The sequence below is a fragment of the Sus scrofa genome, chromosome 7 (genome assembly GCF_054392235.1).
Source record: "Sus scrofa isolate SSC_HxYL_T2T_F1_AM1 chromosome 7, Sscrofa_HxYL_maternal_Yorkshire_Landrace_v2.0, whole genome shotgun sequence".
Classification (NCBI taxonomy): domain Eukaryota; kingdom Metazoa; phylum Chordata; class Mammalia; order Artiodactyla; family Suidae; genus Sus; species Sus scrofa.
Genome location: NC_139389.1, coordinates 71,394,627 through 71,411,791, shown reverse-complemented (window position 1 = coordinate 71,411,791; position 17,165 = coordinate 71,394,627). Strand labels below are relative to the sequence as shown.

At 39.2% G+C, this 17,165-nt stretch overlaps 1 protein-coding gene across 13 annotated transcripts in view; it reads right to left on the bottom strand.

The window, feature by feature from the left end:
* SLC25A21 (solute carrier family 25 member 21) overlaps positions 1 to 16,914 on the bottom strand; it is a 513,478-nt gene extending 496,564 nt beyond the window's left edge. For 6 of the 13 annotated variants that reach the window (XR_014810647.1, XM_021099146.2, XM_021099148.2 and 3 more), the window contains exon 1: positions 16,617 to 16,914. Coding sequence is in view for 5 of the 13 variants with exons in the window: in XM_021099146.2 (XP_020954805.1) it covers positions 16,617 to 16,686 (70 nt within the window). In the remaining 8 variants the exon portion in view is untranslated. Of the gene's footprint in view, positions 1 to 6,378; positions 6,521 to 16,356; positions 16,496 to 16,616 lie in introns of all 13 variants that reach the window. The other 7 variants (XM_084968940.1, XM_021099142.2, XM_084968943.1 and 4 more) reach the window with 2 other exon arrangements.
* Positions 16,915 to 17,165: the final 251 nt, after the last annotated feature.

Here is a 17,165-nt window from a genome sequence, read left to right as displayed (position 1 = left end):
AGAAGGTCTCTATACTTGGGCTTTAAGAGTCCTAAATGTCCTGGGGTTCATGGCTCCTAGTAGAGATATTTCAGTTATTACAGGTAAAAAAAAAAAAAAAAGATTTTGGGGGCTCACCTACAAATTTATTTTTCTTGGCTTTTTTAGGGCTGCGCTAGCAGCATATGGAGGTGCCCAGGCTAGGGATTGAATTGCAGCTATATCTGCTGGCCTATACCACAGCCACAGCAACACCAGATCCGAGCCACATCTGCGACCTACACCACAGCTCACAGCAACACAGGATCCTTAACTCACTGAGCAAGGCCAGGGATTGATCCTACATCCTCATGGATCTTAGTCGGATTTGTTTCCGCTGTGTCACGACGGGAACTCCCCCTACAAATTTCATAACATTGTTCTAGAAGGAAATACACCCTGACTGCAAAAATTTACCCTAAAACTACAAATTTTTGGAACATGACCTACATTTAAGGTATTGAGTGAAACTCTATATTTCTCACACATGGTAACAGCATTTCTCATATATATATATATACATATACACACACACACATATATAACATGTTTTTCCTATAAATGGTAACTGAGTCTTTTTTTTTAACTTGCCCACAAAAAAATCTTGCCATCTATTTCTATCTTATATAAATAACAAAGTGATAGACTTCCTTTTCAAGTTTACAATATAAAATATTTCTGTGTATAGCTGTATACAAGCAATAACTGCCCATATTATATTGATTATATATCAAGTATCCCATTATAGAAAGCAAATCATATTGTTTAGCATAACACCATTTTCATTTAGATAGCTTCAGTCAAAAAATAAAAGTTTTGGAGCTCCCATCATGGCTCAGCGGAAACAAATCTATAAGGAAGCAGGTTTGATCCTGGCCTCGCTCAGTGGGTTAAGGATCTAGTGTTGCCATGAGTTGTGGTGTAGGTGGCAGTTGTGGCTTGTATCTGTCTTTGCTGTGCCTATGGCATAGGCTACTGGCCATAGCTCCAATTCAGCTCCTAGCCTGGGAATCTCCAAATGCTGTGAATGCAGCCCAAAAAACACACACACACACAAAAAAAATTTTTTTAATTAATGTTTTATTTTCAGTTCTGCTTTGAGAAATTATCACTCCTATAAGGAAAATTCCCTCCACTATTAGCAAAATAAGATGCTATGAAAAAATTCTAAGTGCTTGACTTCTAACCTAAAAGGTATTTTCTTTAGCTCTGCCACACTTAGGCAGGGGCACATGAGCAAAATAGGCCCCAAGAGAATTGTACTGCTTTGTGACAAACGTCATTTGAACAAAAATAGGTTTATTAAGCGGCTACTATAGACTAAGCACAGTGCCAGGGCTCGAGATACAAAGTAAATAAGGCTTGGTCTCCACCTAAAAGGAGCTCACTCTTTGCAAGACATAAAATATAAGAAATAGATCCAGGGTAATCTTTCAAATTAATTACAAAAAAAAAATCAAAGAAACTAAAGTAATTGTGAAAAGCATCCATGTAGAGTGAAACATAATACTACATAAAATATAAACATACCAATGAAAACATTAAAAATACAGATAGTACTGGATAACAGCTATTTAAATACCCAATACTGAATGGATAAATGATACAGTTTTAAACTATGGGACATATAAATCAGACAAGAGTCACATAGACACCATTACCACTGTTTTATTTCATTGTTTTTAATAACTCAGATGCCATTACCTCTACTTTTCTTTCTTTCCTCTCTCCCTTTTCTGCTTCTCTGCTGGCCTTCTAATACCCAGCATATGTGTGCTTGAAAGAACAGAAGATACAGGCCAATGAAGGTCCTCATGAAAACATCAAGGAAATAGAAAAAAGTCACTTACTGATTCATGATCAGGCAAACATGAGACTATAATGCTCTGTAAAAGAAAGCTGGTGATATGTCTTAAAATTTTGACATCATCACATACCTACTTTCGACCTAAAAGAATATAAAATAAATATGTTCTTAATGCAACGAAAACTGCTCAATAAAAAAAAAAAATGCATACACACTACTATACAGAGAAGGGATAATGAACAAGGACCTACTTACTACACAGAGAACTCTGCCTGATATTTTATAATAATATAGGTGGGAAAAGAATCTGAAAAAGAGTAGATGTGTATATATGTATGGCTGATTCACTTTGCTATACGCCTAAAACTAAAACAACATTGTAAATCAACTATACTCCAATAAATTTTTTAAATTGCTAGTTTTTAATATGTCTCATATTAAGTACTTTCAATATTCATAATTTCATTAAAATTTCACAACTGTACACATTTCTTATTAAGAAAGAATTTATTTAATCTAGTAATCATTTTAGAAATATTTTAAGACATGGGAAAGTTATACTGCCATCTTGTGGCTATAGTTTGAACCAGCAACGAGGACTTAAGGTATTTTCGGGGTTTTTTCCCCATTGTACAGCATAGGGACCCAGTTACATATACATGTATACATAATTTTTTCTCCCATTGTCATGCTGCAATGTAAGTATCTAGACATAGTTCTCAGTGCTACACAGCAGGATCTCATTGTAAATCCATTCCAAGAGCAATAATTTGCACCCGTTAACCCCAAGCTCCCAATCCCTCCCACTCCCTCCCCCTCCCCCAGGGCAACTGCAAGACTGTTCTCCAAGTTCATGATTTTCTTTCCTGTGGAAAGGTTCATTTGTGCCTTATATTAGATTCCAGATATGAGTGATATCATATGGTATTTGTCTTTCTCTTTGTGACTTATTTCACCCAGTATGAGAGTCTAGTTCCATCCATGTTGCTGCAAAAGGCATTATGTCATTCTTTGTTATGGCTGAGTCATATTCCATTGTGTATATATACCACATCTTCCTAACCCAATTGTCTGTTGATGGACATTTCGGTTGTTTCCACGTCTTGGCTATTGTGAATAGAGCTGCAATGAACATATGTCTTTTTTAAGGAAAGTTTTGTCCGGATATATGCCCAAGAGTGGGATTGCTGAGTCATATGGTACTTCTATGTTTAGATTTCTAAGGTACCTCCATAATGTTCTCCATAGTGGCTGTACCAGCTTACATTCCCACCAACAGTGCAGGAGGGTTCCCTTTTCTCCACAACCCCTCCAACACTTGTTCTTTGTGGACTTATTAATGATGGCCATTCTGACTGGGGTGAGGTAGCATCTCGCGGTAGTTTTGATTTGCATTTCTCTAATAATCAGGGATGTGGAGCATTTTTTTCATGTGTTTGTTGGCCATCTGTGCATCTTCCTGGGAGAAATGTCTATTCAGGTCTTTTGCCCATTTTTCCATTGATTGATTGGCTTTTTTGCTGTTGAGTTGTATGAGTTGCTCATATATTCTAGAGATTAAGCCCTTGTCAGTTGCATCATTTGAAACTACTTTCTCCCATTCTGTAAGTTGTCTTTTTGGTCTCTTTTTGGTTTCCTTTGCTGTGCAGAAGCTTGACAGTTTAATTAGGTCCCATTAGTTTATTTTTGCTTTTGTCTCTGTTGCTTTAGGAGACTGACTGGAGAAAATACTCATAAGATTGACGTCAGAGAATGTTTTGTCTAAGTTCTCTTCCAGGAGTTTGATGGTGTTTTGTCTTATATTTAAGTCTCTCAGACATTTTGAGTTTATTTTTGTGCATGGTGTGAGGGTGTGTTCTAGTTTCATTGATTTGCATGCAGCTGTCCAGGTTTCCCAGCAACACTTGCTGAATAGACTGTCTTTTTCCCTTTTATGTTCTTCCCTCCTTTGTCAAAGATTAATTGACCATAAGTGTCTGGGTTTATTTCTGGGTTCTCTACTCTGTTCCATTGGTCTGTTTGTCTGTTTTGGTACTAGTACCACACTGTCTTGATGACTGTGGCTTTGTAATATTGCTTGAAGTCGGAAGAGTTATGCCTCCTGCTTGGTTTTTGTTCCTCAGGATTGCTTTGGCGATTCTGGGTCTTTTGTGGTTCCATATAAGTTTTTGGATTGTTTTTTTCCAATTCTGTAAAAAATATCATAGGTAATTTGATAGGGATTGCACTGAAACTGTAGATTGCTTTGAGCAGTATGGCCATTTTTGCAATATTAATTTTTCCAACCCAGGAACATGGACTATCTTTCCATTTCTTTACATCTTCTTTAATTTCCTTGATTAACGTTTAATAGTTCTCAGCATATAAGTCCTTTACCTCCTTGGTCAGGTGTATTCCCAGGTATTTGATGTTTTGGGGTGCAATTTTAAAAGGTATTATATTTCTGTATTCATTTTCTAATATTTTGTTAGCATACAGAAATGTGACTGATTTCTGAATGTTAATCTTAAATCCTGCTACTTTGCTAAATTTGTTGATCAGTTCATGTAGTTTTTGGGTTGAGTCCTTAGGGTTTTCTATATAAAGTATTATGTCATCTGCATACAGTGACAGTTTTACCTCTTCTCTTACTATTTGGATGCCTTTGATTTCTTTTGTTTGTCTAATTGCTGTGGCTAGGACTTCCAATAATATGTTGAATAGCAGTGGTGAGAGTGGGCATCCCTGTCTTGTTCCAGATTTTAGTGGGAAGGCTTTCAATTTTTCTCCATTGAGAATTATATTTGCTGTGGGTTTGTCATAAATGGCTTTAATTATGTTAAGGAATGTTCCCTCTATACCCACTTTGGTGGGAGTTTTTATCATGAATGGATGTTGAACTTTGTCAAAGCTTTTTCTGCATCTATTGAGATGATCATATGGTTTTTGACTTTTCTTTTGTTAATGTGGTGTATGATGTTGATTGATTTTGCGTGTGTTGAACCATCCTTGTGAACCTGGGATAAATCCCACCTGGTCATGGTATACAATCTTTTTGATAGGTTGTTGAATTCAATTGGCTAAAATTTTGTTGAGAATTTTTGCGCCTCTATTCATCAAAGATATTGGCTGATAGTTTTCTTTTTTGGTGATATCTTTGTCTGGAAGGTATTTTCCCACTAACTTCACAACACAGTTATGTATTAACTTAAGAAAAATAATTCCCTTTTTAGAACTTATGTTTAAGAAAAACATATTTTTCATGCATATCCCTCGCTTTATTATGTTAAAGCCTGGTATATTAAAACAATAAATGGCATTTTGAGTGGCAGACTCAAATAGATAAAAAGAACTATGCATTTGGCACTCTAGATCCTGCTCATAGAAATTTATAATTTACTATTAGCATTAATGCACATTCTAATCCTGAGAATTTAGAAAAACAAAGTTATAGAATCTAGAAGTTTTGTTTTTACAAAGTAGTCTCCAAGACCTACAAGCAACTAATTTATGTTAAGCTTATGAACAATTTTTATTTGATCCAGAACTCTAAATTCAAAAGCACCACAGAGAAAATAAGTATTATAGCCACAGAAATAGTTTATTCCAACCTCCTTACTCCTATATAGCAATCTATTTTCCATAGATAGCTAAGAATTATAATTAAATGGAAAAATTAACTCTAAACATACAGTCTACTATATTTTTCAAGCTTGCAATCCTCTATGATCTATGCAAGGCACCTATTCCAAATGTTTTACATCTAATTAAAAGTCAAGACACTTCACTTCTACATCTAACTCTGTCAGCAGAAAGCTTTCCTTTTTTTTTTTTTTTTTCTTAAGCAAATCACAAAAATTATAGGAAGACAGCACCATCTATAGGTCTACACAGGTACAGAATGCAGTTCTTCGACTCTTATGTTAAGGTGATACAGTAACCAACCAAATGTACTACCCCAGAAGGCAGTTCCAAAATAACCCTGCTTTTTCCAGAATTTCTGGAGACATACCAGTAATTTATTCCAAAGGATTTTACTCTACCTCTATAATCATCCTCAAAAATAATAACTGCAATAATAACAAAAGCAGCCACAGCAACGAGAACTAAAACCAGTTTCCCATAACTGCATTATTCTGATTTTGGTACACTTGATGATCCATAAACATAAAAAACTGTTCAAGTAATATTAGGATATTAGCATGTCATCTCTCTCTCTTTCTTTCTCACACAGACATACACACACACAAACTTTTTTTCACCACAATTCTATTTTAGGTGTCATTCAATTCTACTGAAACATGTAGTTCATTATTCTTTCTCCAAAGTCGTATCTTCTCCCTACAATTGTCCACTCTAGTTTTTACAGACGGTCAACTAAATTCACCCTCACATCCAACCTAAAGTTACCAGATCTAGATAAACAAAAAGACTCAAGACAAACCTATTTTATGCAAATTATCTTTCCTCCTTTTTCATAGACAATTTTGTCCAATCTGCTCTAGGGTTGCTCTCACTCCAGTGAGTCACTTCAGTGTCTTACCTGGTTGCATAAGCCTTCAATAAACAATTACCTGAGGACTGAAGCTCAGCTCATTCCCAGTCAACTGCCTGTCGGGGGTGGCAGAAAAGATGTAGCCCTGCTGATGCTGACAGAGCCTCCTGCTGGATAGTATGGAGAATTTCACACCAGTGCTGTGGCTGACATTTAAAGATCTGGCAAAAACAAGAAATGACTGGTTCCTCCAAAGGCAGGCCCTGTTTGTTCATTAATACTCAAATTCCCAGAGCAGCTACAATATTTAACTCAAGAGAAGAAGAAAAAAAAAAGAGGCCTTATGAAAGCAGTGCTCTGTCTATATGGGGCAGCTAACCTGATTTCTCATTCTAAACACAAGGCAGGGAGGGAATGGTCGTGGGTAGGAGTACCAGCTTCGACAGCAAGAAGAGTTTGGCTTTGAGCAAGTTACTTAATTTCTCTCAGCTTCACTTTCCTCATCCTCAAGAAATTACAAATTAAGGAGTTCCTGTTGTGGTACAGCAGAAACAAAACCAACTAGAAACCACGAGGATGCAGGTTCCATTCCTGGCCTCACTCAGTGGGTTAAGATGCAGCAATACCGTGAGCTGTGGTGTAGGTGACAGTCGTGGCTCAGATCTGGCGTGGCTGTGGCTGTGGCCGTGGCTGTGGCCAGCAGCTACAGCTCCAATTTGACCCCTGGCCTGGGAACCTCCATGGGCTGAGGGTGCGGCCCTCAAAAGCAAAAAAAAAAGAAATTACAAATTAATAATGATGATTTAAGTAAAGTCAGGTGATTTACACATAGTAGCCACTCAATAAGTGTTAACAAAGACACTATTTGTCTTACTTGTAATTACTGACTAGACAATTAGATAGGATCCACTCAACCCAAACATCCAGAGAAGTCCATTTGCAACTTAAGATAACAAAAGGAATGAATGAGAAAGCCTGAACTCAAAATAAGGATAAGCACAGCTCTATAACAAAGAGAAAATGGTATCTGAGGGTCTAATAGCAGTTTCAAAATTTACTTTGATTATATTTTTGAAAATATTAGAAACAACAGAATTCTTGATTTCTACATTATTTTCATTGCATAGGTTAGAAATTTGAGTTTGTGGGACAGAAAGAAGTGGAAATTTAGATGAGGGAGTTATCTGCACATGGATAACACTGAAGCCAGAGAACAGGGAGATAACAGAGTGGGGATGGGTGGAGGGCTTAGAATTCTGCAGAACAAGTTTTTTGTTTTTCATTTTTTGGTTTTTGGGTTTTTGTTTTTTGTTTTTTGGTTTTTTGGTTTTTTTGGTCTTTTTGCCTTTTCTTGAGCCACTCCTGCGGCATATGGAGGTTCCCAGGCTAGGGGTCTAATCGGAGCTGTTGCTGCCGGCCTACACCAGAGCCACAGCAATGCAGGATTCAAGCCGTGTCTGCAACCTACACCACAGCTCACAGCAACGCTAAATCCTTAACCCACTGAGCAAGGCCAGGGATTGAACCCGCAACCTCATGGTTCCTAGTCAGATTCACTAACCACTGAGCCACGACGCGAACTCCTGCAGAACAAGTATTTTTAAGGAAAGGGAAAGAAGAGGAACCAGCAAAGACAGTAAAAAAAAAAGTGATCATACATGGAGAAGGGGGTGAAAATTAACAGCAGAGACAACTTTAAAAAAGAAAAATCAGTTAGCTATGTAAAATTCCACAAAGATTAGGTAAAATGAGGAATGAAAACCAGTAGTTAACAGTTTCAGCAAAAAGGTAAAAACAGGAGTTCCCATTATGGCTCAGCAGGTCAAGGACCTGATGTTGTCTCTGTGAGGATGCAGGTCCAATCCCTGACCTTGTTCAGTGGGTTAAGGATCCAACATTGCTGCAAGCTGTGACATAGGTTGTAGATGGCGGCTCCAGTCCAGTGTTGCTGTGGCTATGGTGTTGGCTGGCAGCTGCAGCTCAGATTCAACCCCTAGCCCAGGAACTTCCCTATGCTGCAAATACCGCCGTAAAAAGAAAACAAACAACAACAACAAAAAGGTAAAGACAGATATGCCATTTATAGTAGGTTGAAAACTGAGGGAGGAATTTTTCCAAAGATTGATAATGAAAGGAAGAGAAACACATGACTGTAGCTTGAGATATGGAACATGAATTTGACAAACACACTATGAAGGGAAAAATGCAATCGAATGTCTGTTATGGGTTGAATTGTGTCCCCCCTAAAAGATACGTTCACATCCTAACTCCTGTAACCTGGAGAATGTGATTATATTTGGAAACAGGGAGTTTGCAAACATAATCAAGTTAACATGAGACCTTACCAGACTAGAACGGGCCCCCAAATCCAGTGAGTGGTGTTCTAAGAAGACAGAAATTTAGACAGACACAGAGGCCAAAGGGGAGAGAAAGCCCTGTGATGACAGCCAAAGAACACAAGGATTGTTGGTAACTGCCACAAGTTAGGTGAGAGGCATACCCCAGATTCTCCCTCAGGTGCTCCAGAAGGAAACAGCCCAGACTTTTGATTTCAGACTCTTAACCTCCTAAATTGTGAGACAATGATTTCCTGTGTTTTATGCCACCCAGTTTGCAGAACATTGTTCAGACAGTCCTAGCAAACTAATACAATTGATAACAATAAAAAAATACAGACTTACTAGAATATTTACAATGTGTATAAACCATGATCGCATCAAAGTATGGACATAATTGACACAAACATAACTTGAAAGCAAAAGGAAAGGAAAATTGGGAAGAAAAATGAGTTAAAATCCAGATCAATTATAAAGAATCCTGTAGAAGACCTTTAACCTGATTTTATTTTTTTATTTACTGCCCTTTTTAAAGTCTTTTTTTATTTTATTTTTTTAATTTTTTTATTTTTTTTTTGCTTTTTAGGGCCACACTTGCAGTAAATGGAAGTTCATCAGAACTGCAGATGCTGGCTTATACCACAGCCACAATAATGCCAGATCCAAGCTGAATCTGTGACCTACACCACAGCTTGCAGCAATGCTGGTTCCTTAACATCAGGGATCAAACCTGCATCCTTATGGACACTATGTCAGGTTCTTAACCTGCTGAGCCACAACGGGAACTCCACTCATTGCCCTTTTTAAAATACCATATACATAAATCATAAAGATGTTTGAAAATGACTGGTGTGGAGTTCCCGTTGTGGCTCAGAGGAAACGAATCTGACTAGAACCCATGAGGATGCAGGTTCAATCTTTGGCATCGCTCAGTAGGTTAAGGATCTAGCATTGCCGTGAGCTGTAGTGTGGGTTGCAGACCTGAGGTTCAGATCTGACGTTGCTGTGACTGCGGCATTGCTGTAGCTGTGGCGTAAGCCAGCAGCTACAGCTCAGATTCAACCCCTAGCCTGGGAACCTCCATATGCCACAGGGGCAGCCCTAAAAAGACAAAAGAAAATGACTGGTATATTTTCCATTTGGGATCCTGGAACGAAAGATGACACATCAACATGAGCCTCTCACTCAGGAGGTGGCAGGGATTTTAGATCTGAATGGTTTCACTTCATTTATTGAATGATTATATGTTCCATATCTCAAGCTACAGTCATGTGTTTCTCTTCCTTATTGTTCCTTATTGTTGCAAGTATCAGTTGTCTGATGACTAGAATCCCAGAATACTTTTCTTTCTTCAGAGTTGGACCCTAAGAATAATATTCTGTGGCTTGGGCTTCTGATATTTATTCTTTAATGTCATCAGCAAACATTTCTGAACATCTATCTACTGTGCTATACTTAAAACACCAGACTTTCAATGGTCTGAGATTTGCAGTCAGGACAAGGGGGTAGGGCATGGGGCCAGAGAGCAGGCAGGGAAGGTCTGGTTTAACAAGGTGTTCCTAAAATAAATAAAAGTTGTTTTACGTTCTTATGTCAATTGAATCATGTGCCCACATACTATACTTACACTTTTAAAACGTTTCACCGAAACACAATAAAATAAACCCTTCGAAATATCCTTAGGTAATTCATATTTTATTTTTTCTTAAATTCATATTTTTGAGAGCTAGATTTTCTTTGAGAGACGAGACTATACTGCAATTAAAACACATTTTTTAAGGGCATTTCATAACTAATTTGAGCAATAGAGTTGCTTCCTCCTATGTAGTTAATAAGATTTTTTTTTCCTCCCTAATTACCCAGATAATGGGTTCCAGCCTCTCTTTGATGTGTCATAATGGCTCACCTGTTTCATTACAACCTGCAATTTATTAACAAACAAATGCAGTTTGCCAAATTCTGTATTTCCAAAGGTACCATTTATCGAAATCACACGTGTGTCCCCTTTGCACCCATTCTGAAAAAGAATTTTCCTTGATCAAAATTTTAACCTTGATTACCCCCTGGTGTATCAGCCCTTTTATTACCAAGTCCAAATTAAAATCTAGAGTACTACTAGTATACATACTGTCTATTAAGGCTTTTCTTTTAACTGTATTTTGTTTTAGAGTAAGAAAAGGAAGAAATCTTGTGAAAATGAAGATACATAACATATATAAGATCAGGAGTTTAAAAAATAAAATTTGAAATTATCCTATACCTTTTTAGTGCCCTTTTTTAGGTTAAAAGCCTTGGACTCTCTCCCATCAACATAACGTACATTTTACATATACTCTCAGCAGTTCATCTCCCAGAAGCCTATCCATGAATCCCAGGTCTCCCGCCTCCAGAAAAAGTCTTTCATTTCACTCTCTCATCTGGTTCCTTGAAGGTGATTAACTGTACAAGGCACTTGAACTGTGTCTAGCGCAAAACTGAAAAACTTATTTCCAGGATACTTTGACTAAACAACTTGACTAAAACACTTCCATCGAGATGCACAAAATAAAAACAGTGATTGAAGATGTGTTAGAGTTTTTGCCTACAAGACACAAAACAGCATGGGGCTGAAGAGGAAGAAACAACAGCCAGGAAATTCTGGGAAGTAAATCAATGTTCTGCCAGCATGGTGATATGTAAAATGATAGACAGATGAGAAATACCCTCAACAGACTTCGGAGTGGGACTTGCAGACACCAAGGAATACGAGTGTAATATTCTGGGAGGCAGGAGGAGGAAAGTCCTAGAGATTCTACTATGGAGGAAATTCAGTTTGGACAGGGCCTAGCCAAGCTCTCAGAAGGGAGCCGGACAGGCCTGGCCAAGAACAGGGTCTCTCAGGAGGCCAAGGGGGCTTTGTCAGAGATGCTGGAAGATTCTGAAGTTGGGTGTCAGAGCTCTGTGAGAATTTGGGGAGGATATCCATCTGAGCAGGCCTAAAAGGCTCCTACATGAAATGGGAAATAAGAACCCCATGAGTTTCAGAAAGACAAGGAAGAGCCCAAATTGGTCATTACGGAGAATGGGAGGGTTTGGGGTGGAGTCATGCTCCTGGCTCCAAGGAAGAGATATGGGTAAAAGGGAAACCTCATGGAGCCCTACTGGGGAGCAGGCAACGCAGTGATGTGGGACCTGGGAGATATTGAGGCCCAGGGACCTTGAGAGCTCCAGCAAGTTTGGGGAAATTCTGTCATCACGGATATCAGGTGTGCTGCCATTTAGTGTCTTCACAAAAAGTAGAAAAAGATTTCCTTTCGCCCCCAGGCAGACTTACCTCTGCTCTAGGATACACAGGTTATGAATTAAAGCATAGGCTACATCTCAGCTCCCACCTGCTCCAGAAGTCAGAGCCCCTTTCAGTCCACAATCGCCCAACTGCACATGATGGGTGGGACGGATTAGAATTTTCTTTTCACTAAAAGCTAATCTTATGCCCATATAGATGAAATTATTTGGAAAGAGCAAGATACCATTCAGAAGAAAGACTGAAAGGATTGTATGAGTAGATAAGAGTTGTTTTAAGGGATGCACACTAATAAAAGAGAGAGAATAATAACAGATCATAGTAGACTTGATTTCTCCAATTTCTAAAAATATCTACCAGTGAGAATATTATTTCCTAGCCTCTCTCTTATCCTGTTCCTACAGAAATGATCTACATGCTTGTGCAACTACAGGCAAGTTAATTAGGCCCTCTGTGCATCAGCTTCTTCATCCTGGAGTTGTAGTGAGGATTCGAAACATAGACATATGTAAAATTTTGACTAGGTATGACATTTAGTATTTACTCCATAAATGTTAGCTATTTTTATTATCTGCATCATTCAATGTTAATGAGAATGTTAAACCTGGATGGGGCTGTAGCAGCCACCTGGGAGACATTTACACAGAAAATAGTTTTCAAGTCAGCCCTTGGAAAGTGGGCAGGATTTCAACAGGTAGAGAAAATAAGGGGAAGACATCCCAGGCAATGAAAATTAAAATGGAGAGGTATAAGCAACATTCAAGTACAGTGAACAGATCTATTGAGCAGATACCAAATGGGATGTGTAGCAGAGGATAGGAAAAGAAGCTTGAAAGTTAAATTGAGGGCACATAATTAAGAAGTAGAGAATTCACTCTCCTCTCTCTGGTCAGCAATGAAAACTAAGAAAGATTTAACTTGCAACCTTCTACAATCTGGCTCCCATTCCATGGATAATTCTTTTCTCAAAGGTCTTCTAACATAGTGCTTCTAAAACTTGAAAGTGCAAACCAGTGACTTGGGGACCTTTCTAAAATGCAGATTCTGATATGGTAGGTATGGGGTAGGCTTGTCCTGAGATTCTATATTTTTAACAAGCTTCCAGATGCTACCATGTCCATGCTGCTCATTCCTGGACCATATTTTGAATACTAATCCATTGGCCTCTTTCCGGTCTCTTCCTTACCCCTGTGCAGTCAGGCCTTGCTGATGTTCCTGATGCTCTCTCTACTGGCTTCTATTAGCTCACCTGAATTTTATGCTATTATTTAAAGCTGAGAACACAGACTAGAAGGCTTCTCTGTTAAACTCTAGTACATATTGACTTGTCTTGAGCATGGCTTTCATCATATAAACCAAAGTTGCCGCTAGTAACTATCTATATATAATAGCTATAGCTACAAGCTCAAGGCCAGTCTTTAGATGTGTATTGTTCAAGCAACTATCAGTGCATCATTTAGTCTTTTAAATATAAATATTACAAACAGTCCCTTAAAAAACGACATACATATATTGTTATAAAAGACATCTACTGCCCATCTCATGATATGTTTAGCTTCTTTGGAAAATAATGTCCCCTGAGATCCCCAATCCTCCCCATGGGTATTGACTACAGTTGAGTGGTTCAGAAGTGGGCCCCTGACCAATACTGGATTATTTTGAGACCTTCTTCAGCATTTTACACTGGGAATGAAAAACAAATAAACGAGTCACTCTCTTGCTTTCTCCATAGAATACGTCAAGAGCACATAAGCTCAGGAGCTACTGGGGACCACATTCTTCCATGTAGACAGAAGAGCACAAAACACCAGTTCACTGTAAGAAAGAAGACTGATGAAGATATCAGGAACAGGGAAATATCTCCAGCTTGACAACCTCGCTCATCTCCCAAAGACCATGTACACAAGGCTTGACTACCATCTGACCTGAGTTTTGGCAGAATGCCCTGTGATTTCCCTAACCTAATAGAAGACAAGCAGCCTGATGAGGAGCGGCTGGGAGGTTGTTTCTCCTGTTATCTGTGGGAGACTGTCACAAGGCCATTTCTCATCCATCTCCCCAGTTTCAGTTCAGCACAAGACTTTCCACCTCAATCTCACTTAGGGTAAAGCTACAGACCTCAAAATTAAGTCTATAAAACAGCTTGTCTGTGGATCTAAGGGGGCTCCTCAAAAACAGAGTGATCCACCACCCATACCATCTATCATATGGCCTCTTCAGTTTTGTCTGTAGAACAAGGGGCACAGGGAACTGACACTGTAAGACTTACTTTTGCTGCCTGTGTCCATTTGGACATGTTTACTCTTCAACAGGCAAATCTATGGAAGTATGGCAAGGCACCCTAATGAATACAGAAGTATTACTTGTGACCCTAATATTAGCCACCACCCTGCTGCCTTGAAAATGCTTAACCATTGGTAAGGGAAGAAGTAAGAAGTGGCAAGAGTTCACTTCCTGAGTTGCCCCAGTGCTCCAGCTCCAGATTCCAGTCAATTCCAGATAAGCATCTCAGACTTTGAATTCCATGAGATACCCAGGTATTTCTCCAGTAAACCTTCTCCAACTTCTTGTTTTACCCTCAAGAAAGCTGGAATGTATTTTTAACCTTTAGCATCAAAAGCCCATATAACACATATACATAGAGGTGTTGCATTTGATGACAATATCAGCAATCAGAACTTAACTGCTAGGGAATCTGAAATAGCAGGTCAAGTAAATGTTACCACTTTCCCTTGTGCTAAAACTCCTATCATTCCAATACTGGCAATGGGCAAATGTGGCTGCAGAGAAGAGCTATAATCAGATATCTTAGCACAGTGGGTACTAGTTGACTTCCAAGCTCCAGAATGTTCTTATACCTAGGCCCCATCTCAGTTAATCTAGAAGTGTATGGCTAAATTATACGTGATATCAGGCCTTGCTTTTTTCACTCAAAGAAATCTGTTCTACCTCTCTCATATATTAATTTCTTTTTGACCCCTTATCTAGTATATGTAACATGATTAGCCTGTCTTTATTAAAGTCCAATAAATATAAAGTTTTATGGAAATGTTATTGGCCAAGTAGGAAAAAACATGACCCTTTTTCACTATGATGAAGGTATAAATTATTCTCATCATTTCTCAATAATTTCATAGTACTAAATATATAACAACTATACTATGTTTATCTTATAAATGTACTGAATTTCATTCATATTAGTTACAACTATAAAAACATGATGGAATAACACATTATATTTATGCCAAATATGTATCATCTAACAAAACAGTGTAAGTAGGACCATAGTCTGATCTACTTTTAACTTCCCTTGAGTTTACCCAGTATGATCATCTAAGCCAATATACAGATGCTTATGAATCACAAGTCATAGGTTAGGATGTTCACTAATTAGCTCCATCTCCCTATTGGCCCAGCTGAGTTTTCTTTGACCAGAGTCATGGACTATAAATCAAGGGAGTTAGGGATAGCTAGCAGAGTCTTGGACACTATGGAATTAGACCAAAATGGTGAATAAATTGGTGCAAATTCATCCTTACTACTGGGAAACAACTAAAAAAGTAGAAAATGGGGTCACTGACATCATGACAACGGCTGGACATAGCACAATTACATATACGAAATGAATGTCTTAATTGCCACATTAATAAGATGTCATCTTTAGGAAACTGTACAGATTACAAGTAATACACCTGACTGTTTATGGTATGCAACAGATGCAAGGATTTCATGACATGATAACTAGTCATAATTTGTAAAAGTCCTTTATAAAAAGTCTAAATTTGTTTGAAAATAAAATTTACTTGTGAGAGTTAAATATTAGACATCGAGTAATCTTACTGATTTATTATATTAGCATTACCATAATTTATTAAGAGAATATTTACATTTATAAAAATATTTTTGAGTGAATTACAGTAATTATTTTATATATTCATAATAAAAATGCATCACAGTATATAAGATGAAATTTTCAACCAACTCATAATTTATATTTTTAAAAATCTTTAAAATACGTTCAAATAACATAATCTCATGGGTTAGTAACTTTTTCTAGCCACACTTAGTAATTATTTCCACAATTAGTTATAACAGATTTTTCTCCTAAAGGCTTTTCCCCACAGCATAACTCTCCATAAATTAATGTAAGCCTATTATATCAAAGGTGTTTATATGTGTTGACATATTCATGTAATTTTAGTATGCTTATTAAGGCACAAATAGCTCCAAGCAGTCACAGGATGCATTAAGAAAACCTGTGGAGGAGTCCTGAGGTAAACACTTTAACGAAGGAGGCAGGGGTTATGAGTTAGCTGAAGGGATAAAGCGGCTACAATTGACAGCAGAAATAAGTCTGTCGGAAACTGGCTCTTTTCCCAAAAAATAACCAGCCTGACAAAAAGGCCTCCTCAAAGCTGCAGGCCTGAGGGCTGCCTACCTTGCTTTCCAGGCTAGGAACACAGAAGGCGGGGAACCAGAGAGCGGCTGGCGAGGGCTCCGCAGCAACTTGACCTGGGACACCCGCTCCCGGCCTCCTTTGCTCCCGCGCTCCACCGGCTCGGGCTCGGGCTCGGGCTCTGTCCCGGGAGCGCGGAAGGCAGAGGAAGAAAGCAAAACGTGGGTGGGGAGACTTGTCTCAGAAACGTTTTAGGAACACGAGAAGGAAAAAGCGACTAGCCCCTGGCGGGGCGGCCTTACCAGCGGAACCACCGGCCAGAATCTGACGAGAAGCCTCGTTCACGAAACCGGCATTGGGCTTGGCGGACATCTTTGCAAACCCGAGGGCCGCGGCGTGGGCTGATGCGTGGGCGAGCTTGCGGGCCTGTACGCCAGCTGCAGAGCCTCTCCTGAGCGAGAGGGGTGGGGGTGGGGAGGCGGCAATCCGGCGACTGCTCGGAGGCGGCGGACGGTTTGAGGCAGAGACTCGCCGCGTGATCGCCGACGGGTCGGGACCTGCCTGTTGCGCTCCTTCTGGGGCTCCCTCTCGCCCCCGCCTGGCTCCCTGGGCTCCCGGAGGTACCCTGGAGGCGAAAAGACTCGCAGATGAGATTGGGTTGGTCGACCGCAGCGGGTCGGTTTGGTCCTCTAGATTGGCGTCCACGGGTTTCCCTATCTGGAGCCTTCTGCCGAGTTTGGCAAGCTGGACGCTCTGCCTGTGATAACGCAAGAAAAAAAATGACCCTAGCCTAGAACTTCAGCGGCAAGGCTGGGGCGACCCTTGCCCTCCCGAAAACCAAAGCACAGTGC